Source organism: Silurus aristotelis (assembly GCF_946808225.1).
Source record: "Silurus aristotelis genome assembly, chromosome: 18".
NCBI classification, from domain to species: Eukaryota; Metazoa; Chordata; class Actinopteri; order Siluriformes; family Siluridae; genus Silurus; species Silurus aristotelis.
The window spans coordinates 20,877,764-20,901,397 of NC_139591.1; the positions used below are offsets into that span (position 1 = coordinate 20,877,764).

A 23,634-nucleotide genomic window follows, 5' to 3' on the forward strand; every position below is an offset into this window, starting at 1 on the left:
ATGCTTTTTGTCACGTGTACTTTACAGCTCAGGGAAATTTTTCGCATATCCGAGTAACGTTAGGCATCTGGGGTCACCCATGATACAGTGCTCCTAGAGGACAGAGGGTTAAGGGCCTAGCTCAAGGGCCCCATGAGTGGCAGTTTGGCAATGCTGGGGATTGAACCACTAACCTTTTGATCATTATCCAAGGGCCTTCAATGGCAGTGGTGGTTCAATAGTTAAGTCTTTGAGTTACTAATCAGAAGTTTGGGGTTTTAAATCCTAGGACTACATATTGGGCCCTTGAGAAAGGCCCCAAGCCCCTTCAGGGGCACTGTATTAAATAAAGACACTTCTTCAGGGTAAAATTTCATTTATTAATTCATTCATATGCATTTTGATCAGCAACTTAGTTTCGTTATACGTATAAAAAAAATACAACGGATCTTATCAAGTGGTAAAAAATAAAGATTTGCTTAGTTGCCTTAAATTATATTACAATAAGACGATTTCAAATCAGGCGGATTAATTCGCTACCTATTAAGGGTCCTCAATGCTGCAGACCGCGCATGCGCGAAATGTTGTATCCTGCGCATCGGCTGCCCGCCTGTTTTCACTGAATCTGACAGCCAGCAAAAGGGTCAACTGGGGATCCTTTTTACGCCTTATTTTATTATTTGTTGAAACCGTTATATATATTTGCACAAATCAAGGTTGTAGAATGCATCCCGTATCTGTGTCAATCCCGTCTTTCCGTTCAGAAGACAACGCCGCGGAGAAAGGCTACACGGTGGGTTATTATAAACCTGTTTACCCCGTATTTCGCGTTTCATTTTTTTTGGGAGTAATAAATAAATTTAGATATATTTAAAAAAATAAACACTTGATTATGAACTGAAATCGGTGAATAGACCAGTGCTTGTGCTGTGATTTGAGATTTTATTATGAGTTTAGTATCATTCCAGTTGAATTGAGGCTGAAGCCCGTGCTACGTTCATTAGTACCACGATTTGCTTGTTCCATCAGGTTTTTAAGATCGAGGTGTTAACGAGCGGGCGGCAGCACACTGTGGAGAAGAGATACAGCGAGTTTCATGCTTTGCACAAAATGGTGAGCTTTTTTTCTCCTCTAATTTTCTTTACCCAGACGGATATATGTGTCGATCTATACTTTTTTCTACCTGCCTTGCATTTTGGTGGTTTTCCGCTGAAACCACCTGCATGTGCAGCCTTCAAGTGCTCCCAAAGTTTAGTATCAAAACCAATCAATTGCAGGTGAAGCGTGGTTTATCTTTATTTCTTACCTTATTTTATTTTCCTAGTTTTCAGCACGCGATGAAAAATCCCTTGTACATGTATCCAATAATACTCTTTTAATAAATGGCCATTCTGATTCTGTATGCAGTGATACACAACACTGTATGCAGTGTGCACAACAATACCTTTAGTGTTTAATTGAATAGTCTTTTAGGTATGATAACGTTTCTGCTGCAAAGTTTAACGCCACACGAAATTGTTATTCAGGATTGCCAGTTTAAAATAATAGATAAATAAAATAAAAATAACTTTAAAACCTCCTCCTCAAACCACCTTAAGTGACATTTTTCTTATTTGTCTCAATCTGTATATGAATCCGCACAATTTGTATTTTGCAGTTTCCAGAATAAATCTTTTTTTATATCATGGAATCGAATGGAACTTTGCTGTGTTTTCTTCCAAAATTAGACCGCTCACTTGGCATTGCATTACATTTGTCCACCCGAAACTACACGTCGAATGTAATGGTGGGAAACTTCAAAACGAAGCATTTTTTTTTTTTGTGCGTCAGAACAAGATCTGACTGTAAATTGGCTCAAAAAAAAACACCTGTGGACTTAATTAGTTGTAGATTAAAAAAGCAAATAAAGCATTAATTCGAGCATGGCAATTAAATTTAGTTTTCAAGTTGCTTGTTAGGCTCTATTGTATACTCAGGGCCACGATCACTTGTAAGGTTCAATGTGTTCGAGCAGGAAGATCAACTTCAACCGTGCACAACACAGTGTGCTCTAAATAAACACACACAAAGGGTTGGATGGGATTTTGGGCTCCCAGGGTTGCACGGTGTGTTTAAGCCAAAAGCTGGAAATCAATAGCAATAACAGAATTGAACTTTAATCACTGTATATTTCTCTCTTTGAGTTACAGTGAAGCAGACGTAGCCTCCCACATGCCACATCAATTTCCTCCTAGAACTGGAGATTTCTACAGCACGATCATATTCACAAATGCATGTTTCTTAAATTACAGCAGCCCCTTTGTATCAGACGGAGAGATAAGCACCGATTTATACCGATTAAGGTTTTTAGTGTGTTTTGTTGTTGTTTTGGGTTAAGCTTAATCTCCTAAACTGTTTCTCACATGAGTATGAGCCATGAAGAATGATAACTGGGTGTGTGTATAATTATCAGCGAGGGTGTGTGAGTAATGTGCAGAACTGTGACTTGCTCTTTCACGCATGGGCTCTACTTTCACAGATAAAGTTACTAAAACTGGCATGAATTTGTTCCTCTGCTAATGCTCATGATAATAAATATTATGATGATAAAAAAACACTGCAGTACTACGTAACCGGCTGAGTTTGTTCTCTTTGTGTTTGCTTCCTTAAAGCTAAAGAAGATAATTAAACCTCCTGAGCTTCCTTCAAAGCATGTAAGGAACTGGATCCCCAAAGTTCTGGAGCAGAGACGACATGGGCTTGAGCTTTACCTACAGGTATGGTATTGACATTTTAGAGATATAAGGCTGAGAGCATATTTTTCTAAAATATTTTAATGTTAATATTTCAACTAAGATGGGTTTGATGAACTGTTCACTGGCTCTCCAAGGTTATGCAAAATCCTCTTTATATCATTGTCAATTAAATATGACTTTAATTCACACACCTCTATAATAGAGGTTAAACGATTAATCGGTTTTGATGATTAATCAGCAAAAATTGATCAGCAAATTGATTGTTAGAACAATCGACTATCAGCAAACATCCATACCGATTTGGGGTTCTGGTCTGCTGTCATTACGAGAGCGGCCTCTAGAGGCAAATCACTGACACCGTCTTCTGTTTGTTTTTACATGCTGCACTGAGAGTAGAGGTCGACCGATATGGGCTTTTATGGGTAACGTCTTGAAAAGTAATGCAGATGTATAAAATAATAAGCTAATCTAGCATTAGGAGGCGTAATAAATATATTTTAAATCATTAGAATCTCAACATAACTGTTAGTCACTCTGGCTCATTTTATTTTCTATTATAGATCCCCATTAAAGAAAGAAAAAATTATGTGGCTCCTTACAGAAAAAAGTTTGCTGACGCTGTTGTATATCATCAGCTCGTATGTGGAAAAACTTTAATCTTGGAGAACCGACGCTTGTCAAGAAACCTTAGCTGACCTGCTATGACTCGGTATAACCTGTGCTGCTGGTGCCCCTAAAAGCCAAACTAATTTCATGTGCCTTAGAATAGATTCTCCTAAACCCAGAGCTCTTTCAGGTTTCTCACTGGGTGCTTCACTGAGAAGAGCAAATCTGTTTAACACTTGAAGCAGAAAGGAATAGTGCTCCTGTGGGCAAATCTTAGTGTTAGCTTTAGCTTTGCGAGTATGCTGCAAAATCGTGAACCTTGTCATCAACTCGCTCCGCTACGAGGGCATTAATGCCGGAGTGGCAGGATTGCTAACTCTACCTAAGGCATCCAGACATTCCTCTGCAGAAACTGGACTGATCTCACACTCGCTAAGCCTCTCTAAACTCTGGATGCGTGCCAAAAGCTGACACAAACAAGAAACTTGCAGCCAGTGAATCAAAAACAAGAAGCAACCGATAATCATTTGTGCATCCGGTTTAGACGATCCTACATTGGCTTCAATAGAACCTGTCTTAGATCATAGGGAACAGCCCTTGATTGAGACATTTGAGACATTTCTCAATTCTCAGTCTTCTGTGATGACCATGTAGATGTTTCTTTTTTTTCTTTTTTTTTTTTTCTTTAAACAGACCATAATCATGGAGAACGAGGTCCTTCCTAAAATATACTTGGATTTCCTCAACATCCGCCACCTCCCGTCCCTACCAAAGGCCGAGAGTTGTGGGTAAGCAGTGTGTCATTTTTAGAAATGAAGACTGAGCCTGTGGCCAGTGTGACTCTATCAAGCTTTGTTTGTTTTTTATTTTTTTTTATTTCATCGGGTTCTTCTCTTGCTTTCAGGTCGTTTGAAACTGAATCCGAGGACTCATGGTATGGCTGTAATTTAATTTTGGGTGAAAAATAAGTCAATAAGATCATTTTAACAGATCAGATTTTTTTTTTTATGTAAAGTGTATGAATCCTTGGGGGGGTTCACACAGTATCAGCGTGTGTGGGGGTGTGAGGGTTGGTTGGGGTTTATCTGGAAATGTGCATGCGCCCATAATTGCAAAGTCAACAGTAATAATGTTACATTTCTCAGACAGAGAGAGAAATGTTGCAAGGAGTCTTGCATAACAGGGCTTCATCTCAGTTGTTCCTTCCTTCCTCATATCATTTTTCTCTGTTTTCCTGTCTAACTGCAGTAAACTGACACATCAGCCAGCACTGCTCTTCCTGAGGGACCCATATCTGCTTCCTGCCTCCAATGGTATGTATCTATATACATATTTAAAAGTCTGTTAGTTATGATGTGCATCATCCTTATTCTCATTTAAAATGATGATTCATAATTTAATTAAAAATTAATAAATAAACTAGACTACATAAGTAGAGAGAGTTTAAACATGCAAAATAAAAATGCGTCATAAACCACACCGGGGTTCAATCAAAAAAAAAAGGGACATCCTTGAAACATGCATGTTCAAGTCATGTGATTGTGTTCATTTAATGATGAGCTTGCACAATCTACATTTGTGAACTGTAGCGTGATGACTCCAGATAGCTGCATCCAGAATGTATTATACTTAAAAAGCTTTCAAGCAATACAAGAAGGGCGGCGATGGGGCATTTTAGCCAACTTTGGAGTTCTATTTTTGCTAGGGAGCTCACAACTATAAACAATTTCTATTTACACGGTGCTGTATTTCCGCTTTGGTTAACGCTCTTCACCCATGTTGTTGGTCCAGTCCGAAAGAGAGCAATGGGAGCAGTGGCACTTGAGTCACATTTTCACATTTCTACACACTTTATAACTAGCTGAGCTAAATTTTGTGTTCACGTGTAGTGCTTTCTGAGACAATCCTGAGTCTAACGTTTGCACAAATTTGTTTACCACAATAGGCGTGTCGAATCTCTTATTAGTATGATGTTGCACATTGTGGGGAAATAGATAGTGTGAAAAGACACCCTTGTTCTATTAAGTGATAAAATTAAGACCATTTATTGTTTTTAACGTTCTCATTATGCCATGGTAAGTCATGAGCTTGATGACTTCTGATTGGAAGATCGTGGGTTCCAATCCCAGCACCACCAAGCTGACACTGCGGGGCCCTAGAGCAAGGCCCTTAAACCTCAAATGCTCAGATAAATAATAAATATGATGATTGTAAGTTACTCTGGATAAGGGCTTTTGCCAAATGCCAATGTAATTCAGAATTCTGATTGGATGGAATGTCTGACTTACCACAGGTGTAGTTGTAGAATTATGACCAAACTCTTGATGTCACCCATATGAGGATGGGTTCCCCTTTGAGTCTGGTTCCTCTCAAGGTTTCTTCCTCATATCATCTAAGGGAGTTTTTCCTTGCCACTGTTGCCACGGCTTGCTCATCAGGGACAAACGCACACCATTCACCTTCACTGTTGTTTTCTGTAAAGCTGCTTTGAGACAATGTCTGTTGTGAAAAGCGCTATACAAATAAACTTGACTTGACTTGACTAGTTGTCAGTTTATGCACTGCTTTGAAGAAGAAGAAAAAAACCCATAGTAACATATTAATTTATTGTAAATTTCCTAATGATCTTTATTGAGCTGAATGGATAGTTCTGGGTGACATTTAACTAGGGTTGCAAAATTCTAGTAATTTGCAAGACTGGAAACTGGGAATATATGGGAATAAACTGGGAATTTACAAAATTGCAGCTTAGCCAATAACACTGAATTTAAATACAAATCTTATAGGATAATTTTGGTTAAAGCCTCCAGATTTAATGCAATTTCAGTTAAATTTCCTCCCTGCATACATTAATCACATACATACAGCACACTTACTGCAGGGCTACTGAGGTCACACTGTACATTCACTGTGCATTTCTTTAAAACACGCATCATTTCTTGAATCCTGTACACAAAATTATATCAGAAAAATGTCCATCTTAGCAAGTATTCACGTAAATTACATAAATTATATTATAATGAATCTGTATTATTTGTATGCATGTCTGCTTATGACCAAACAAACAATTCATGTTCGTTTATGAAACGGTTTATATACATTTCTCCGAATTTCTTATTAATTCCTATAAATACTTGGTATATTTACAAAATTCTCCAGATGAAGTTTCCAAGAAAATGTTCCAGAGATTTTTCACACCCTTTGCAACCCTACATTTAACTGCTATAGTAAATGGCCATTTCAGTAAAGACACAACATGAATTTGGTGACCTGGAGGAAAACCTAATGAAAAATTATTGAATTAAAACAAATCGAATTCCAGATTCGTATATAAAATAACGTGCCATGCATTAAAATCAGGTAGCACACACCTAGCTGTGAATCAGTCTGACTACAATTAACAAAAATATCAAACGGATCAAGTGGATCACTGACCTAAACAAAAACAGGACTAGAATTTCAAAACGGGTCATGTTTGCGGTTAATACGATATGACCCCGTGTTTTAGGAAGTGGACGTATAAATGAATTTCCCATCAGACCAAAACATGTGTTTCTTTAACCTCCTGAAGCTTCAGTGTCTTCTATAAACACTTGGTGCTTTGATATGCGGGACAGCACTGAGCCGTGCCTCTTTTGATCTTTTTTTAACAGTTTGTTGGACGACATAGCATCACTCAAAAACATGTATTTCTTTGCATTTACAGATACGTTTTCAAGCGTAGTCACTGAAGGAGTGATTCATGGAATATTCTATCCGGACCTGCAGCCGAGGTAGACCAGCGCTCGCTCTCCAGCCAAAATAGAACACCTCAGTTTCGTTTTAAGACAAAGAGGCATTTATACTCTAATCGTTTTCACAACACTACAAGAACAAGGTCACAAAGCCTACACTTTTTTTTTTTTTGCATGTATAAAGCCCAGCATTGTGAATTTATAAAGCATCAGCAACTTCGTTTAAACCAAGGGAAAAAAAGTTGAACTAAAAAAAATGCTGTGAAAAATCGTATCGGTCTAATTTGAGCTGGGTGATAAAAGGGGGTTGTGATGAATGTCATCAATAAATGATTCTATTATTTGTTTAAAACTTTTATCAAAAAAAAAGGTGTAAACTAATGTTTAGCGTTTCAAGACTTTTAATATTTACACAAACTCAGACACAGGTTTGTGTATATATACACTGATCATAGCATTATGACCACCTGCCTAATTTTGTGTTGGTCCCCCTTTTGCTGTTAAATAAGTCGTGACCCTTCGAGCATTAACAGCATCAACTTCTGCAGCAGTTTGAGCTACATGAGCTCGTCTGTTGCATCGAAACACATGGGCCATCCTTCGCTCCCTACGTGCATCAGTGAGCCTCGGCTGCCCACGACCCTGTCACCGGTTTACCACTGTTCCTGTTACCACTGCAGACCAAAACTGCCCACAAAAGCTGCAGTTTGGAGATAATCAGACCCAGACGTCTAGCCATCACAAATTGGCCCTTGTCAAACTCACTCAAATCCTTACACTCACCCTTTTATCCTGACAAATCAACTTTGATGGAACCCCCCAAACTGCTTTGAAACTGAACCAGTTTCAGTTGATTCATATGAACAGCCTTACACTCACAAAGCAGGAAGCCCCGCCCTTTCTCTGTTTTTAGTGGTCAGTATGTCTCTCTCTCTCTCTCTCTCTCTGTCTCTCTCTCTCTATATATATATATATATATATATATATATATATATATATATAAAATTTTTGCCACTAGGCATACTGTGATTGGCAACATGTAAACGATTTTACCTGGGCATAACCAACTAATGTTAAAGTATCACCCAGCTCTTGTTAGACCTTAAAAAAAAAAAAATGAAGGTGCTTCATTCATAGATTTTTAATATTGCCTTACTAGTACAACTCAACCCATACCTGTTCAATAAGTAAAGGATATATTGATCCTAGAGACCTGTTTAACAGCTACAGCATGTTCACTAAGCCCCTATGGAAAAAGTTTGGACATCTTGCCTCTGTAGTGTCTGTACTGTAGTAGCACCAATCATGGCATTTTTGCAAAAAGGGAAACTAATCGCAAACTCTTGAGAATCTCTGATTAACCAATGCAGCTGCTAGAAACTGTGAAGGAGAAGTTTATCCGAGTGTAAAGTTTACCAGTCTCCATGTTCAGCACTACACAAGGTCGAAATGGGAGTTGGGAGTAAGTGAGACTCAGTGACACAGGATTCCGTCTTCAGGTACTTGAAGGTGAATGCATTCAAGAAAAAAATATTTTTCCCCAAATGTAGCCAGTCAGCCAAGATGTTGGTCGTTTGCTTTTTGGGGACTATGAAATTATGGCTTATGGAAAATTATTGCTGCATTTGATTGACTTGGAGTTTTTTTGCATTTGGCACAATATCCTACATCTTAAAACTATCTTAGAAACAAGATTATTGCGATGAGTAACATAATCTCTAAAAAAACAACCAGCTATATGCTCAGTGTTCTACATTTAAACAACAGTATTTTAGTTTTTCTTGGTTTTTCATGCAGTGGAAAGCCTTGTTGATTTAACATCCTGGTGATAAGCTGGAAAGAAACTTGTAGATCAAGCAATTTGATGAGTACGATATTCAATTTGAAGGGCTTTATCTGGTTGCAGTTTGGGAATTAGAAGATTCTGGAGGTTGAATATAAAGATGGGCATCTGTTTGCCAGGTAGCTAAACACTGGAATATTATAAGGTCGGCCATATTGGACAACTGGAATCACTTTTCTCTGTATGACCCTTAAACCTTACATGCACAGAGTTGAAGCAGAAAACTGGAAGATGAAAGCAGACAGTTGTGTATATATATTTTTTATAAAATGCTTTATAAATACAGATTATTATTGTTAGCTAATACTTATACAATTGCAGTATTAGTGAGCCTTATATCTCCTATAAAACCTCTTGGCTGATTGCTAGATTTGAAGGAAATTCAGGAAGGAACAACAAAAAAAAAAAAAGTACAATTGGTTTTCTTTAGGTACCAAATACCAGGCATTGATCCATTGCTTAAAACTATTCTAAATAGTACGTAGTGTGTACGAGTGTAATGATGAGCATCATGTCATGATCCCCCTACACAACATTTTAACTTTAACAAATGAACACAAGAGCTACTTATGAGCTACATCGGTGTAAAAATATTGCATCAGGTGCATTATGATAAAGAAAGTGAAGTAGACATTTAACTAAACAGCTAATTGGGCAGACGTTGGTAAGTTGTAGGCATGCTGTTGAGCCTCGTGACCAAAACCCTACAAAAAGTGTCGTATACTATGACTCAGGTACATCGTCTTACGCCACAGCGCTGTTGAATCCTCAATTCCGATTGGTCAGAAGGTGTTTAATAGCCCATAAGAGCAGACACTAGCACAGCTGCAAATTATGCGTTTATATTAACGTGTTGTAGTTTCTATAGTAACTGATAATCAGCTAATCCACATGGGGTGATATGACAGATGCTGCACATAAAATAGATTTTGAAAAAAAATCTTCATTTATGTGGTGCTTTTTTGTGTTAAGTTTTAGTTTTTTTTATTATTATTTATTTAATATTTTTTATTACGTCAATTTTGTTTTTTAGGGGGGATTTTTTTTTTTTTTATTACCTTAAAAACATAAGTGAGCTGCTAATAAAATAAGTGATAACTTGTTTTTTTTCGTAGACTATAAAAAGAATTGCGTGATTGTAATCGGAACTCGGAAAATCGCTGTGGTAAAAGTGGAATAAAATGCATCAGGACAGGAGTCTGACAGGAAACTTATCAACTTTGAGACAGTAACTGCTTTCACACCATCGTGTTGATTTTCCTATAATCCCCCACACACACACCCCAAAAAAAATTTATTCTTTACCTAATTTAACCCTAATAATATGTTTGTTTAGACTCATCAAAGCTAAAATATTCACAAACATTAGTTCATGATGTACTGGAATGAAGTTTGGCCGAATGCAATGTGACAATGACGCATTAAACTTTTTATTGTGTATTTATGGCGACATCTTGAAAATGTTAACATTTTTAGCTCCAAATGATCATTTCTGGCATATCAGACATTTTGATGTATATGTGTATATGTATGTTTGTACTATGTGCCATGATGCTCAGAAGCCTTGGGGTTCCTGGTTAAAGTCGACTCTGAATCCTGTGTCAAGCACTTTACAGAATTATGATTGTTATTAACTCTAATATATAAAAAGGAATAACAGCAATAAAATTGTAAATTTTAAAAATGAGTTCTGTTGTTCTTGTAGGTTATTATAAAAGAAAATGGGGCCTAAATATAGAATGGGGTGTTCAAAAAGCACATACCAGTTTAATGTTCAAGGGGGTCCACAAACATTTGTTTATATAGTGTAATATATTGTGCATTATATTATATAAAACTAGGATTATGCAATGACCTGAATCCTCTGCTTCTTGTGGGCATGGCCTGACCAGCTCTTCTAATAAATATAGGGTAGAGACTTTCACACTAGTGTATTAGGGGGCCAAGCACTAAAGGTGCAACACTACTTCTTTACCGGTAGCTAGTTAAATAATTGTGAAATTTGGTACATTAAATGGGGGGAATTTAAGAAAAATACTGACCAGATTTGGGCCAAGTGCTGCCAATGTTCTAGCACCAATATCAGGGTCAGATTGGGACCCAATTTGCAAGTATGTTTATTCTAGGGGTGTAACGGTACGCATATTCATACCGAAATCTAGCGTTACCCTTGCATTATTTTTTTTATTATTATTATTCAAAATTAAAAACATATGCAACAACGCAAGGGGTATAAAAAAGAAAGTTAGCGCAGTGTCACTGTGGCTACTCACTACGTACCGGAAACAAGATTTGTTTTGCACATGCATGAAAACGCTAAAGTATCCATATTGCTAGCGTTAGCCGCTATGGATTCTTTAGAGTTTAATGTCTAGTTTTAAGAATTTCTCTTTTCTTCTATTTTTAAAAATTTTAAATCCATTTTGGGTTACTGGTTGGGGGGGGTCAATTCCCAGTATTGCCAAGCTGCCACTCTTGGGCCCTTGAGCAAAGCCCTTAACCCTCTATGCTGCAGGGGCGCTAAATCATGGCTGAGATTGCGCTTTGACCCCAGCTTCCTGACATTGCTGGGAAATGCGAAGAAAGAATTTCACAGTGCTGTAATGTACATAGAACAAGTAAAAATCCCCTTTTCCTCTTATACACTAGGCTCTAGAAGTGGCTCTAGTCCACTTAAAAGTTCAAGAGAACCACTTTCTTTTTTTAATTAAGAGTAATTACAGAGCATCCTCACTAACAGCTCATGACCCGTTCCATTTTAATAAGTGAAGACCCCGTGTTCACTGATCCTTTATGGTAAACAAGACAAGGCTGGACGTCCTACCTAAGTATCTGTACTGTTATATCACCAATCATGCCATTTCTGTGAAAGGAGACTAATCACAAACTCAGGTGTGAATCTGATATTCAATATTGCAGTTTTGCATGTTCCCAGGTTTCATATATTACCTGTTTTATTCACACTCATTAAAGAACGCTGATCACCACGCTTCATTGTTTTTATTCTTCTAAAAAAATTATTTTGCATATTAAAAATTTGTTCATCACTGCTCTTTTCACCTATTCCACCATGTTCACATCAACAGCTTCAGGGCAATTTCTCTTGTAAACAATCCAGCTAAACCAAATGGAAGCTTGATTAAAGAATATAAAAAATTAAAGCAGCACATCAAGATTTACAGATCAATTCCGATAGAAAACATGTGGCATGGGTTGCATAGTATGTAACAGTTAGTGTTAAGGGGGAAAATAGTTCAACGTTAAGAAAATCGTAACAAATTCAGTAACATCGTACCTGATTTCATTTTCTGAAACAGCAACGCAGGAATCAAACATAACATTTATGACTGGATTCGTGCTCCACTAACGTAATCAGAACACTGTAAACCTTTTCACACACTGATCTGGAATGTTCCTAAATGTTTGACCCTCGTAGCTCCAGTGTGTGAGGTCACAGCTCTTTGTGTCCCACCTCATTGTTGAGCTGCTCGTTTTGGTTCACATCTGTCTCTGGTGCCTTCATGTTGGCGAAGTCGACTTCCCTCCTGAGCTGCTCCATAGGAGGCAAACCGAACACCAGGTTCCTCATCGCAATGGCAGTCATTAGAAACCTAGATGAAACGAAGAATCATTCATTTATTTATTTTTTTTTGGGGGGGGGGGGGATATGCAATAGAAATTTTGGAGTATTTTCAAATTTAGATCAATGTATAGAAGTAGAAGGAGGTGAACGAGCATTAGCTAGAGAAATGGGCGGGGCTAATAATCTAGATAAAAATAGAAAATGCTTTTCTTTTTTCCTCATGATTAAGTCTCTCAAGGTTAGGTGAGTTTGACAACTGAATGATTTCTGCCAATGATCACAAAGCTCCAATCTCTCTGGATCTATCATGGCCTGTAAAGTGTCTCTTTACAGAGAGTACTGAGAGTAGTTAAATCCAAGGACAACCAATATTCCAGACCTGAAACTTCTTTTCCAAAATGATATGTACAAGTACTAAATGAAAAACATATTGCTGAATTCGGATTGGTCAGAAGGTCCACATTTTTATAGTAACTAACTTGGATACTTGTTTCGAAGACACTATGTAATCTAGGACTGATCAACAAATACAGTCAGGACAGGAGTTTTTGCTTTCCGGTTTCACAGCAACATGTTGCATGTTTTTGGCTAATTTCATTTTTTAAAAAGTGAATAAAATGAGAAGTAACGACTATTTTTAGCTGGTATGATGACAATGAGGAAGAAAAAAAAAAAAAAGAAGCAAATATTCCTGGCACTGAGATGGTTTCCTGAAGCCTTTTTTTTTTTTTTGTTAACAACAAAATTTCAAATGTTTTATAACAAAATATTGGTTTCTAAATTCTAAATGCAGATAAATACAAATGACTTGACAGTCAAACAATTGGTTTGGTCAAAAATCTCAAGTTTCAGATTTAAGTAAGAATATGAAAAGATTAATGACGTTAATATCCAACATGACCTCAAAGACTTGTATGCATCAGATAAGAATGTATAACTTGTATGTATTAGATAAGTGTGAACACTTGCTAGGCAAATTGGGAACATGCTAAAAACCAAGGCGAACAATAGTTTATTGTTAGCAACTATTCTTTATTTAGAGAACGTAAAGCAGAGGGACTCGCACTTTTTTCTAATAAGGGCCAAAAATAAATTACCATATTATATGAAAATAAAAGCTGCCAAAGTTCCCCATATTTATGATTTCATAATATTCATAAATAAATTAGAAAACATTACTCTGGAATTTGCTACAGAAAACTAATAGTTTTATTTTCAAAATGTCCCAGTTCAATTTAACATATAAATAGTACTATATACATATAAAAACATCAAAAGAGTGATTTTGTACTATTATAATTAATGCCTAATATATCTAGTCAGGTTATAAGCTTTAATATGCTTTTTAGCTCAGTGACCTCTATTAAGAGACATAAAGCTGGAGCTTATTTAAAAAAAAACAAAATCTTTCCAGATTTTTTCTGAATTCAAACTCACTTATAGTCTCTACTTTTCATTTTATGTGTTATTTTAAATGTTAATTTACCAATGAGTGAATTACATGAATTATAAATTAATTAATGAATTACAAGTGGATTTTTCCCCTCTTCTTATATATGGCCAAATCAAAAGTCATTAAGTTTGTGCATTTCTGCCAAAGTGACATTGCATATGAGACAAATCTTTTAGAAAAACAAAACACATGCTGGAAAAAATGCTTTTGCTATGAAAAGCTTTAATGAAAGAAAATGACACTGTTAGCATCAACTGTTATTTGAACAGTCATAGGTTCTCAGCGACACTAAGAATATATATGTACTGGCTGTTTCTCTTTTGCTCTGTGGTAACTTATTAGTTATAATTAGAGGTCGACCGATTGATTAGCGGGCAGATTTTTCCCATTTGTTTTAAATTAATCTACGGCAATTTTCTGTATCACGTCTAATTAAGAATTTTATTTTTATTACATGAAGGAAATAAATAAAAATCGCCCATCGGCTGTCCTGATTTCCAAATATCAGCATCAGCCAGACAAAAACCCGAACCGGTCGACCTCTAGTTACACTGTAATTAGTGCCTATGTTGTGAATAAAAATATCTACAGTATTGTATGGCAGGAATTGCTCCCATTTCTACGGTTTAGGTTTAAACCTTTATTAAATAAATCTAATTTAAATCTAAGAAATAATAAAAATGTTTTTTTGGAGTCTAATAAAAAAAATCTGTTTTATCTGAACAATCTTACCCTCGCCGGATCATGTAGTACTTTTTCATGGTGAATCGGTTGAATCTTTCGAGCACGGAAGCCTCTCGGCGTTTTTTCACATCCTGAATGCGCTTCTGGCGCTTAAGGAACAGTCGTACCAGTGGGTCTGTGGCGTTGACATCTGACCCCTCATCATCCAGACCGTTTATAAGCGGCTGCAGCTCAGGGGGCAGAGGCTCTGTCTCTGAAAGACGGGTTAAAATTGCGTATAAAGAAGAAATTTATTATCATATATCAGGAATTTCTATCCTCATGGTTTATTCCTAAAGCCCCATAATCAAATGAGGGTCCTTCAGCGATCTATACAATGCTTTTATTCTCATATTAACAAATATCCGCTGTCTTCGATCAGTCTTCACTGAAGCGACGAGGCTGTGAGCACTTACCGGTCCCATTGCGGACCTTTTCCTGAATCTCCAAAAGCTTGGTGAAGTTCTGCTGCAGCGCCGCCTCGGTGGTGTTAACGTAGATGTACATGTAGCAGGACGGGGCATCTGTTACAGTGTACACTTTGTGATATGCTCCAGCAGGAAGCTACGTATCAAGAGATAACGTTAGACGTCAGACGGTAATTAGCTGATAAAATATAACACACGTTATATGCATCATATTTACATTACTGCCTGCTAATGCTGTGAGAGACAGTAGGTTCTCAGTGTTACTAGTTAAACGTGCATTCGTAAACACTACTTTTACCTGCATCTTTTCCCCTGGAGTGAGTGTGTAGTTCTTTTTCTCATCCACTATCTCCACCTTCACGCTGCCCTGCAGGACCTGAACGCTGGTGTTCCCCAGATCCTCGCTCACATAGTTCTCTAGATGGAGGCCTGCCAACACGATGAGGTCAAATGCAATTAGTGCAGTGCTCTGAAATTCTGATGCAAATAGTATTAAGGTGTGTTTTCAAGGTTAAAAATAAATACATTTTGTTGAACCTAAAATGTCCATGTGCTTATAATATTGTCCATGTTAGCAAATCAGCACTATCTTTTTTTTTTTCTCTCAAAAACCAAATCATATGGCTCCCATTTCACAAAGTAATATACCTCTGAACCTTTAATGTGAGTATGGAGACAGGTGTTTACCTGAAAAGTCAGCTATAAAGACCACCTCTGTCTGGTTATCCAGTGTCCCCTCAATCTCCTCAAATTTCGCCCTCCATGGCGACAAATCGACCAGCAGGGGCATGAGCCAGGGATTGGTACGAAACGGAGACCAGTCTGCTTTCACAATATCGACCCGAGGGTCAAATATCCTACAGTCAGAGAAGGGAAAATTTTTAGAAAAGCATTGCACATGAAGAAATTGCTGAGTAAGCGTTAATCAATGTAATCTGGTTGACTTTTGAAGCCTTCACATAAGGTTTTTCACTTAAAAATCTCTACAGTGGTAGCTAGTTTGTGATTCTATGTTTGAGTGACTCCTCATTGCCATGATTTTGCCATGAGAGAGCAAAGTCTAGGCCACAATGTATGCTTGTTAAAATTGAGATTCTGGATGGAATGGATGGTTGCATGTGTGAACAGTATTGTAGGAAACTTCATGTTTGATCGAAGACCAAATTTTGAAAAAAAAAAATCTAAATAAGTTTTCAATCACAGTATTTCTCATATGCATAAACTCCACCTTTGTAGATTATTAGCCACGCCCATTTCTCTAGCTAATGCTCGTTCACCTCCTTCTACTTCTATACATTGATCTAAATTTGAAAATACTCCAAAATTGCAGCCTGTTCCCCCCTTGAATCCTTACCTCTGTTGGAATCGGTCATTAATGGACACCCAGATGTCAAAGTAAATTTGAGGTTCGCTGATGTTGTAGCTGGGCAGAGTGCGGCTCAGGCAGGTGGCGTACTGCTTCAGCATGTCTCCATGATCCTTCCATCTCCGACTCTGAGTGAAAACCTGCAGTCACAGTTAAAGTGTTGTTTGGATGGAAGTTGGTAGTTTAATATACAGGGTATTTCCAACATCTGAAGCTACTATTAATAATTCATTTATTTAAAAAAACAAATGCATCATTTGTTTCAGTTTGTCCACATTATACATGAACCCATGTGTTTCAATAATCAAGCGAGTAGTGGGTAAAATTACCCCAGGGTTAAGGTAGCCGATCTCTCCTGTTACTCCATCTTTGTATGTGATTTTAACATGCTGGTGGGAGCGAGAGTGGACCATCATGTCCCACGAGTAGCCATACAATCCGTTAGTCCAGTTATTGTAGCCCTGTAATAAACCCAGAGATAAATATGTAATCATTTTAAATATCTAATGTGTTAGATGTGTTACCCAGAACACAAGTGAGCTCTTTATGCAGAAAGTGCAGAAAGAAATTACTTTTGTAATGAAATGGGAATATGGCATGAAAAACTGCTCCATGATGTACACAATTGTGAAGATGGCAGCAATCTTGTGTCTAAAGCGTTGTGTGGAGGGCTTCGGAAGTGTCTGGGTGTCTGTTCGCGCCGTCGAGCTCCTTGACCCACTGGGATACAGACATGAGGCGCTCGGTTGTGGAGGCGGAGTCACAGTAGGCAGGATGGGCCAAAGGAAGCCTGGAAAGCGACCAAAGCAGCGCCTGGGCCAGTCGGCGTAGAAGAAAAGAAGACTTGTGGAAAGCATGGTGTAGGCAAACATTCCTGCAGGAATAAAAAAAATTAATATCAGAATAAATATATTGGATTGTATTAAAGAGAAGAAACATTAATTATGGAACAGTAGGAATCTGTTGACCATGTGTTTGAACAGACCTGATTAAACTCCTTATTAAATGATAAATTGTTCATGATGATGAATTTTGCAAAACACCTATGAAGAAGTAGGCACTTTTTAATGATGAAACCTATCACTTTAATTTTTTCAGAATATAACATGCATCTTAAATGACAGCAATGTATATATGAGTTCTTGTATCATACATGTCTCTAAGAAAAATAATAATAAAAAAGGAAACAAAAGTATGTCTCATTGGTTAAAGCTCTGGGTTAATGATCATAAGGATGGGGTTAAAGTTCCAGCACCACCAAGCTGCCACTATTGAGCCCTTGAGGCCCTCAACCCTAAGCTCTGATCCCAATTTCCTAATAAGTCCGGATATAAGAAATTTTATTTTGCTGTAATGTATAAATGAAAACGACATCCTTCTATCCTTTTTTGAATCCGATCCTTTTACCTATTTCGAAGAGTTGTGAGTTCATGCAGTGAAAGTAGCTGACGAAGAAGAAGGCAATTGGACGTGTGGCATCGAAAAACAGCAGATAACCAGCTGTGAGATCCAGGATAAGACCTCCACCATGGACCACCATCAGACTGACCAGCTCCACAGGCAGGATCAGCCTAATATTAACAATGTGCAAAGTGGGAGTCACATTTCAGTGTTGGTATGAATTAACACAACTGTACTATATAATAAATATAACTATAAAGACTATAACTAAATGTCTTAAACCTAATAAAGTATCAGTTTATCAAAAAAAATAAGGTAAAAAGAATATATTAGAGGCAGGCATCACTACATTTATGTGGTAATTTTATGAAAAGATTAACCAATAACATAGAGGTCATTTACTCAAGCAAAGATCAATAAAAGTAAACCCCTTGAAAAGAATAGTCCACATAAATACAGTATTTAGAAACACATCATTATGATTTGGCAGAATTTAAGTTTTTTGTGTATGGAAAAATGCATATCATTTTAATGCAAGCGAAAGTAGATCGTGAATTGTTCTGGGTTCTAAGTGAAACAAGTGGACAAGTAATAAAGCACTGAATACATCTATTTTTAGTGTTACTTTAAATTACTTCCAAAAAAAAAAAAGGCAGAAATGTTAGATTATTTACTTGAAAGGGTCAAAAAGCCAGTGATGAGCTAGATTTTTCATGGAGTATCCCTCCACCCAATCAGCATCCAGCTTTTTCACCCCAGCAATGAAGTAGACAATGAAGATCTGTCAAGCAAATAAACAAAAAAAATGAAGCATTCTACTCACCATGTCAGTGTGATGAGGGGTGATGGATAAATCTACATCAACACAACAAACCTGCACTCTGAGCAGAGTATAATTCCACAACGGCACTTGTGCGTTCCTCTTACGAGGGTTACGGAGTCCATCGATTGACCTGCAGACCAGCACAAAAAAGATTCACTTCCTGTATATTAGACACTGAATTATTTAAAAAGGTAGAATACATTATTACTCCAAACAAAGGATGTTGGTACAGGAGGTTAAAACAATCCTGCTTTTTTCTTCTTTTTGCACAATCAGGATCAGGATTAGGCGAACGTTTAAAAAATTTTAAAGTTTTCCAAGTGCATTTTAAAGAAATCGTTCAAGAGGACTGATCCCTATCTACATCCATCTTTTTACCAGTATCTGTTGGCGTCCATGAGCGTGAGCTGGAAGCCAATGAGCCCGTAGAGGTACGAGTGATTGTTCCAGGCCGTTTTGTCCAGGAAGAAAATGTACCAGTAGGTGGAGATGAACATGAGGCAGGAGAAGCGATAAAAACAGCCGAGCATGATACCAACAGCACCTGTGTAACACAAAACGAAAAGAAAAAAACCCAAATATGATCAGCCATTTGAACACGACTTCTTCAAGACTTGGCAGTATTTCTTATACAGCGCTTCACATAAAACCAGTTATTTAACTGATAACACAAAAATATACTTCAGATAAACATTACTAGCTGGCTGTGAAGATTAGCTTTTTGCTTAAGATATAATAATTACACTTCGGTCAGCTAGCAAACTAGAGGATTTATCATATACTTTCACTTACATGAAAACTTAATCTAAAGCTGCTGACTTACCTGAGATAAACTAGTTTGCTAAAGAATTAAATTGCTAGTTTTAAAGACTCAACTACATTTAAATTAGTTTGCCTCATGCTAGCTAGTGAACTTAGCAACCTATTCTACTTAGCCTACATGATCTGATCATTTTACTCAAGTAAACTGGCTTGCTTGAGATTTTATTTAATAGTTTCAACACAAAGAGCTACATTAAAAATTAGTTTGCTTTAAAATAGCAATATTTATTACATGCTTATTAAGCCTACGGGATAAATACATCAAACGACATCGCAATTGTTTTGCCTGGTGCTAGCTACACGGCTATAAAACGTTGCGTTTTATTCACTCTTGCTGTGAGGATTGCTAAATAACGCTCTTAGATAATTATAAGAATTTAACCTTTTATATAAATATATGTATTTTGTTAACATTATTCATTTGATAAAACAGTTTGCCTAACAAGTAGCTTATATAACATATCCACTACCTAGCTATTCACAAGATTTATAAGCTAGTCTATAGACTAGCTAAGCTAATTATTAATCCGGCTAACATTAGCCTAGTGCAGCATTTAGGTAGCGGGCGAGGCTTAGCTAATGTTGCGTAAATATTGTGTAAGTAATACCAATAAAGGGAAAATCATCTTTGTGACCGCTCTCTATTGTTTTATATTTTTCACTTTTCCTGACTGTCTTTATATTTATATAAACATTTTGATTTATTAATAGTACAGATTCATCCGTAGGGCCGTCTCTGAATATGTCGTATTTCTAATTCCTTGTGTCTTGGTGAGGTAGGTCTCTGTGACAGAACACACTAAAGTCAGAAGTGATAAGACTCTCTCTCACGCTTTCCTTTTTATCTACTCCCCCAATGCTTTTGTTCCCCTCCTCTGTACACTGAGCTTTTCTAACATTTCAACTGTACTGGTTTAGACTTTCTGACGTAATACTTGTGTTGGTGAAACATCTGATCTGAAGTTACCCCAAGCAATTCTCGACAAGTCAAATCCTTCGATTTTTCCCCCTTAACTGTTAAGATTTGACCTTCTCTACTGAATTTCTAACACAACTATAGTAAATATTTAGCTTCTTTGATTTTCTCCATGACATCTGATAGTAAAGTGAAGTAATGTTAATGTTAGTTTGCTCTGTGAATTAATGATTAGACCAGGACTCAGGGGTTACACTGAAGCAGAAATAACCTTACTGACCAAGGAACATCACCAGATAGACGAGGTACATCCAGTCCATAGGCAAAGGCTCCAGAAAGTTAAAGAGAGGAAAGCGGCACACAGGAGCCCCATCCAGGTATTTGTAGTCCAGGTGACTGAGACCGCGTTCCTGCGTGATGTCTATGGCCATCAGCAGACCTGCAAATAGCACAGTATTGTATCCATTAGACCAGCTGCACAGAATGAGAGGAGGACGTGTGATAATTTTTCTCAATAAATAAATGACCATGGTAAATATTTTTGTCTGATTTACATCATTTAGTGGATGCCCTTATCTGGGATTTGAACTCATGACCTTCAGATTAGAAATCCAACATCTTCCCCATTTGTTTGATTGGGTTCGCTGTTGTGTCTTGACGTGTGTGAAAATCTGATAATGTTCTGATTCATATTTAGGTAGAAATAAAAAAAAATTTAAAAGGTTCAGAAACATTCAAGCACCTCTGTAAAAGAGAACCTCTGGACTGCCTGAGCAGGGGAAGAACTTTGTAGAAACTTTCCAACGAACAAGCAAATCTGTGGGATCTATGGAGAACATGATCACTGCGTCTTTCTGGCTTCCTGAGTCTGAAACGCCTCAATCAGACAAATGTGTGGATCTACAGAAGACATGATCACTACATCGTTTTGGATTCCTGAACCCATGGAGAACCCCTGGATTACCTGAGCCGGTGGAGAACATTGTAGAAACTTCACCCGAGGAAATGTGTGGGATCTACATGATCGCTTTGTCTTTTTGGCTTCCTGAGTCTGAAACGCCTCAATCAGAGAAATGTGTGGGATCTAAGGAAGACATGATCACTGTGTCTTTTTGGCTTCCTGAATTCCTCAATAAGGTTCTTAAAATCACAAGAACACCAGCTCACCAAAGAGACACCGGAAGATCCCGAGCGATGCCGGGTCGGTGGGGCGATTCAGGAGACACACAAATCGGTCCCATGATGAGATGTCCTCCTTCTCAAAGCCGAACATGCGCCACATTCGGCTCCTGACTTGTGGCCCTGTGGATTTGGGGTCCTTGCCTTGTCTTCTTCCTCCACCTGACCCTTGGGGTTGCTTAGTAGATGGAGCACCTGTGAGTGTAGACAAATAACTTATGGCTTTGCACAGGATCCTGCAGAATGCCATCAGGTTTATTAATCCTCTACATACTGCATTAGTAGAAATAACACTTTCAGGAAACAGGAAATCATACAAAAAACATCATAAATCAGTGCATTTCACATGCAAGTCCATGAGTTCTTATAGAGGAGTTGAAATGCAATGCATACATGCAGGGCTTATTTTTCTGCCCAGGTGCACTGCATGTGTTTACCTGGTTTGCGTGTGGTCGTGCCCGCTGCCATTGCCACCTCCGCTTGCACCGGATGTTGAAATCCCTGAGCGTGGATGTACTCTGGACAAGTAATGCAATGGTCTACGTGTCAAACGGCAGCAGGATTACCTCCACTTCGTTTCATTTTATTCCCACCCGTATTGTGACAAGTGTCGCACTCGTTGCTTCGTCCGCCATATTGGAAAGGTCCACGTATTTTCAGTGCACAATTCAGACTCAATTTTTCTTACAAAGATAAAAATTTATATTTTTTAAACAGACTTAAATTAAATTAAATAAGAAATATCAGTCGATTGAACAAAAAAAAATATCGTCACGATTTAGACACTTTCATGCGTGGCGTTAAGTATTCCGGCATTTTCTTTGGTTGCTACGGAAACGTAAAAAAAAATCCCAATAGACCAATCCATAGCGGCTGAGAGGTCTAGCTAGCCAATCACAGAGCAAGGAGTGGAGCTGATTATGAATACGGGTAGGGGGAAAAAACGCTGGTTAGTTGTGATCCAGAAAGCCGGAAGGAATTTGGCAGCTCCGTAAAAGTTCATTGGCTGAAGACAGGTAAAAGACACGCCCATTATACGGTTATTGTAGCTCTATAGCGCTTATTGTGGATAAAATCTGTAATGACAATACAGTTTTCAGAGTTAAAAAATATGTTCACGTGTTCATATTAGAACAAAAAAAAAAAATGCTTTTGCAGAATTTGTTTACTTTCCACATATTTTTACGGAAGCGCATTGCAGTCACAGAAAGGATCTCATAATTATGACTTAATATCTCATAATTATGAATTAGTATCTAATATTTATGACTTACTATATCATAATTATCACCTAATATCTCATAATTATGAGATCCTGACCTTGTTAATGCACCTTAATGTGCAGGTTTAACTGACTGCACCTCTGCACACAATGAATCATAGCATCTTTTTATATATAACATCCTATATAAATAACAATAATACAATTTAATAATTTCATTATAATTATATTTAATTTTCTATTACATCTTGTTGTTTGTATTTTGCTGCATGTCTTTAAACTGGATGCTGTAACATTAAATTTTTCCTTTTGGATTAATAAAGTACACATATTTAATTAAATTAATTTATTTGTATAGATCTTTTTACAATGGACATTGTCTCAAAGCAGCTTTACACAGATAATGTGGTGATAAAGAATGAATAAGTTGTTCTTTATAAGTGTAAGTTTGTCCCTGATGAGTGAGCCGGTGACTGTGACAAGGAAAAAACTCCCTGAGATGACATAAGGAAGAACCCTTGAGACAAACCAGACTCAAGATGATCTGGGTTGCACTGAATGTCCATTTATTACAGATAAACGATGTTGTGGGGTACGGTGATGGTGATCAGAAGCAAACAGTAGTCCTGAGTGTAGCAGATTGTTGACATTAACTACAGTTCAAATCCATCCTCGAAGCTCCCGTTCTTACTCCGGAATTTCATGGAACCCCAAGGTGTTGATGAGAAACCATCCACAGAGTGGCCTTAATTCGAAGAGAACATCCAGAGGCAGGCCTGGACAAAGTGGGAAGATCTGAGGAGTGAAGAGGGGCAGGAACA

At 37.5% G+C, this 23,634-nt stretch overlaps 2 protein-coding genes and 1 long non-coding RNA gene across 4 annotated transcripts; 1 reads left to right on the forward strand and 2 right to left on the reverse strand.

The window, feature by feature from the left end:
• Positions 1-205: 205 nt before the first annotated feature.
• Positions 206-7,261, forward strand: snx24 (sorting nexin 24). Its single transcript, XM_083568859.1, has 7 exons — positions 206-772; positions 1,009-1,092; positions 2,631-2,735; positions 4,014-4,108; positions 4,225-4,254; positions 4,569-4,633; positions 7,027-7,261. Exons 1-7 carry the CDS (start codon positions 536-538, stop codon positions 7,095-7,097), a joined length of 687 nt encoding a protein of 228 aa, XP_083424985.1. The 5' UTR covers positions 206-535; the 3' UTR covers positions 7,098-7,261.
• A 798-nt stretch (positions 7,262-8,059) lies between these two features.
• Positions 8,060-11,192, reverse strand: LOC310741235. Its single transcript, XR_014537888.1, has 2 exons — positions 10,998-11,192; positions 8,060-10,878 (listed from the first exon to the last, which is right to left on the reverse strand). It is a non-coding gene; the product is annotated as an uncharacterized lncRNA (long non-coding RNA).
• A 686-nt stretch (positions 11,193-11,878) lies between these two features.
• Positions 11,879-22,451, reverse strand: ggcx (gamma-glutamyl carboxylase). Of its 2 annotated transcripts, none has more exons than XM_083568705.1 (15): positions 22,029-22,451; positions 21,580-21,786; positions 20,693-20,851; positions 19,053-19,218; positions 18,726-18,804; positions 18,526-18,632; positions 17,858-18,021; positions 17,023-17,324; positions 16,780-16,911; positions 16,439-16,590; positions 15,772-15,941; positions 15,383-15,513; positions 15,073-15,220; positions 14,666-14,870; positions 11,879-12,508 (listed from the first exon to the last, which is right to left on the reverse strand). In XM_083568705.1, exons 1-15 carry the CDS (start codon positions 22,057-22,059, stop codon positions 12,349-12,351), a joined length of 2,313 nt encoding a protein of 770 aa, XP_083424831.1. In that variant the 5' UTR covers positions 22,060-22,451; the 3' UTR covers positions 11,879-12,348. The 2 variants fall into 2 exon arrangements, with proteins under 2 accessions (XP_083424831.1, XP_083424832.1); XM_083568706.1 differs by lacking the exon at positions 22,029-22,451 and adding an exon at positions 21,377-21,496 and having other exon boundaries at positions 21,580-21,717.
• Between the last annotated feature and the right edge of the window lie 1,183 nt (positions 22,452-23,634).

Coding starts and splice junctions, on each gene's coding strand:
- snx24 (XM_083568859.1), top strand. CDS start 536: ATGCTGCAGACCGCGCATGCGCGAAATGTTGTATCCTGCGCATCGGCT. Junction 4,255..4,568: donor ACTGAATCCGAGGACTCATG/GTATGGCTGTAA, acceptor GTCTAACTGCAG/TAAACTGACACATCAGCCAG. Junction 4,634..7,026: donor TCTGCTTCCTGCCTCCAATG/GTATGTATCTAT, acceptor TTGCATTTACAG/ATACGTTTTCAAGCGTAGTC.
- ggcx (XM_083568705.1), bottom strand. CDS start 22,059: ATGGCAGCGGGCACGACCACACGCAAACCAG. Junction 18,022..18,525: donor TGGCTTTTTGACCCTTTCAA/GTAAATAATCTA, acceptor TGTTAATATTAG/GCTGATCCTGCCTGTGGAGC. Junction 16,591..16,779: donor TCGGCTACCTTAACCCTGGG/GTAATTTTACCC, acceptor CTGTGACTGCAG/GTTTTCACTCAGAGTCGGAG.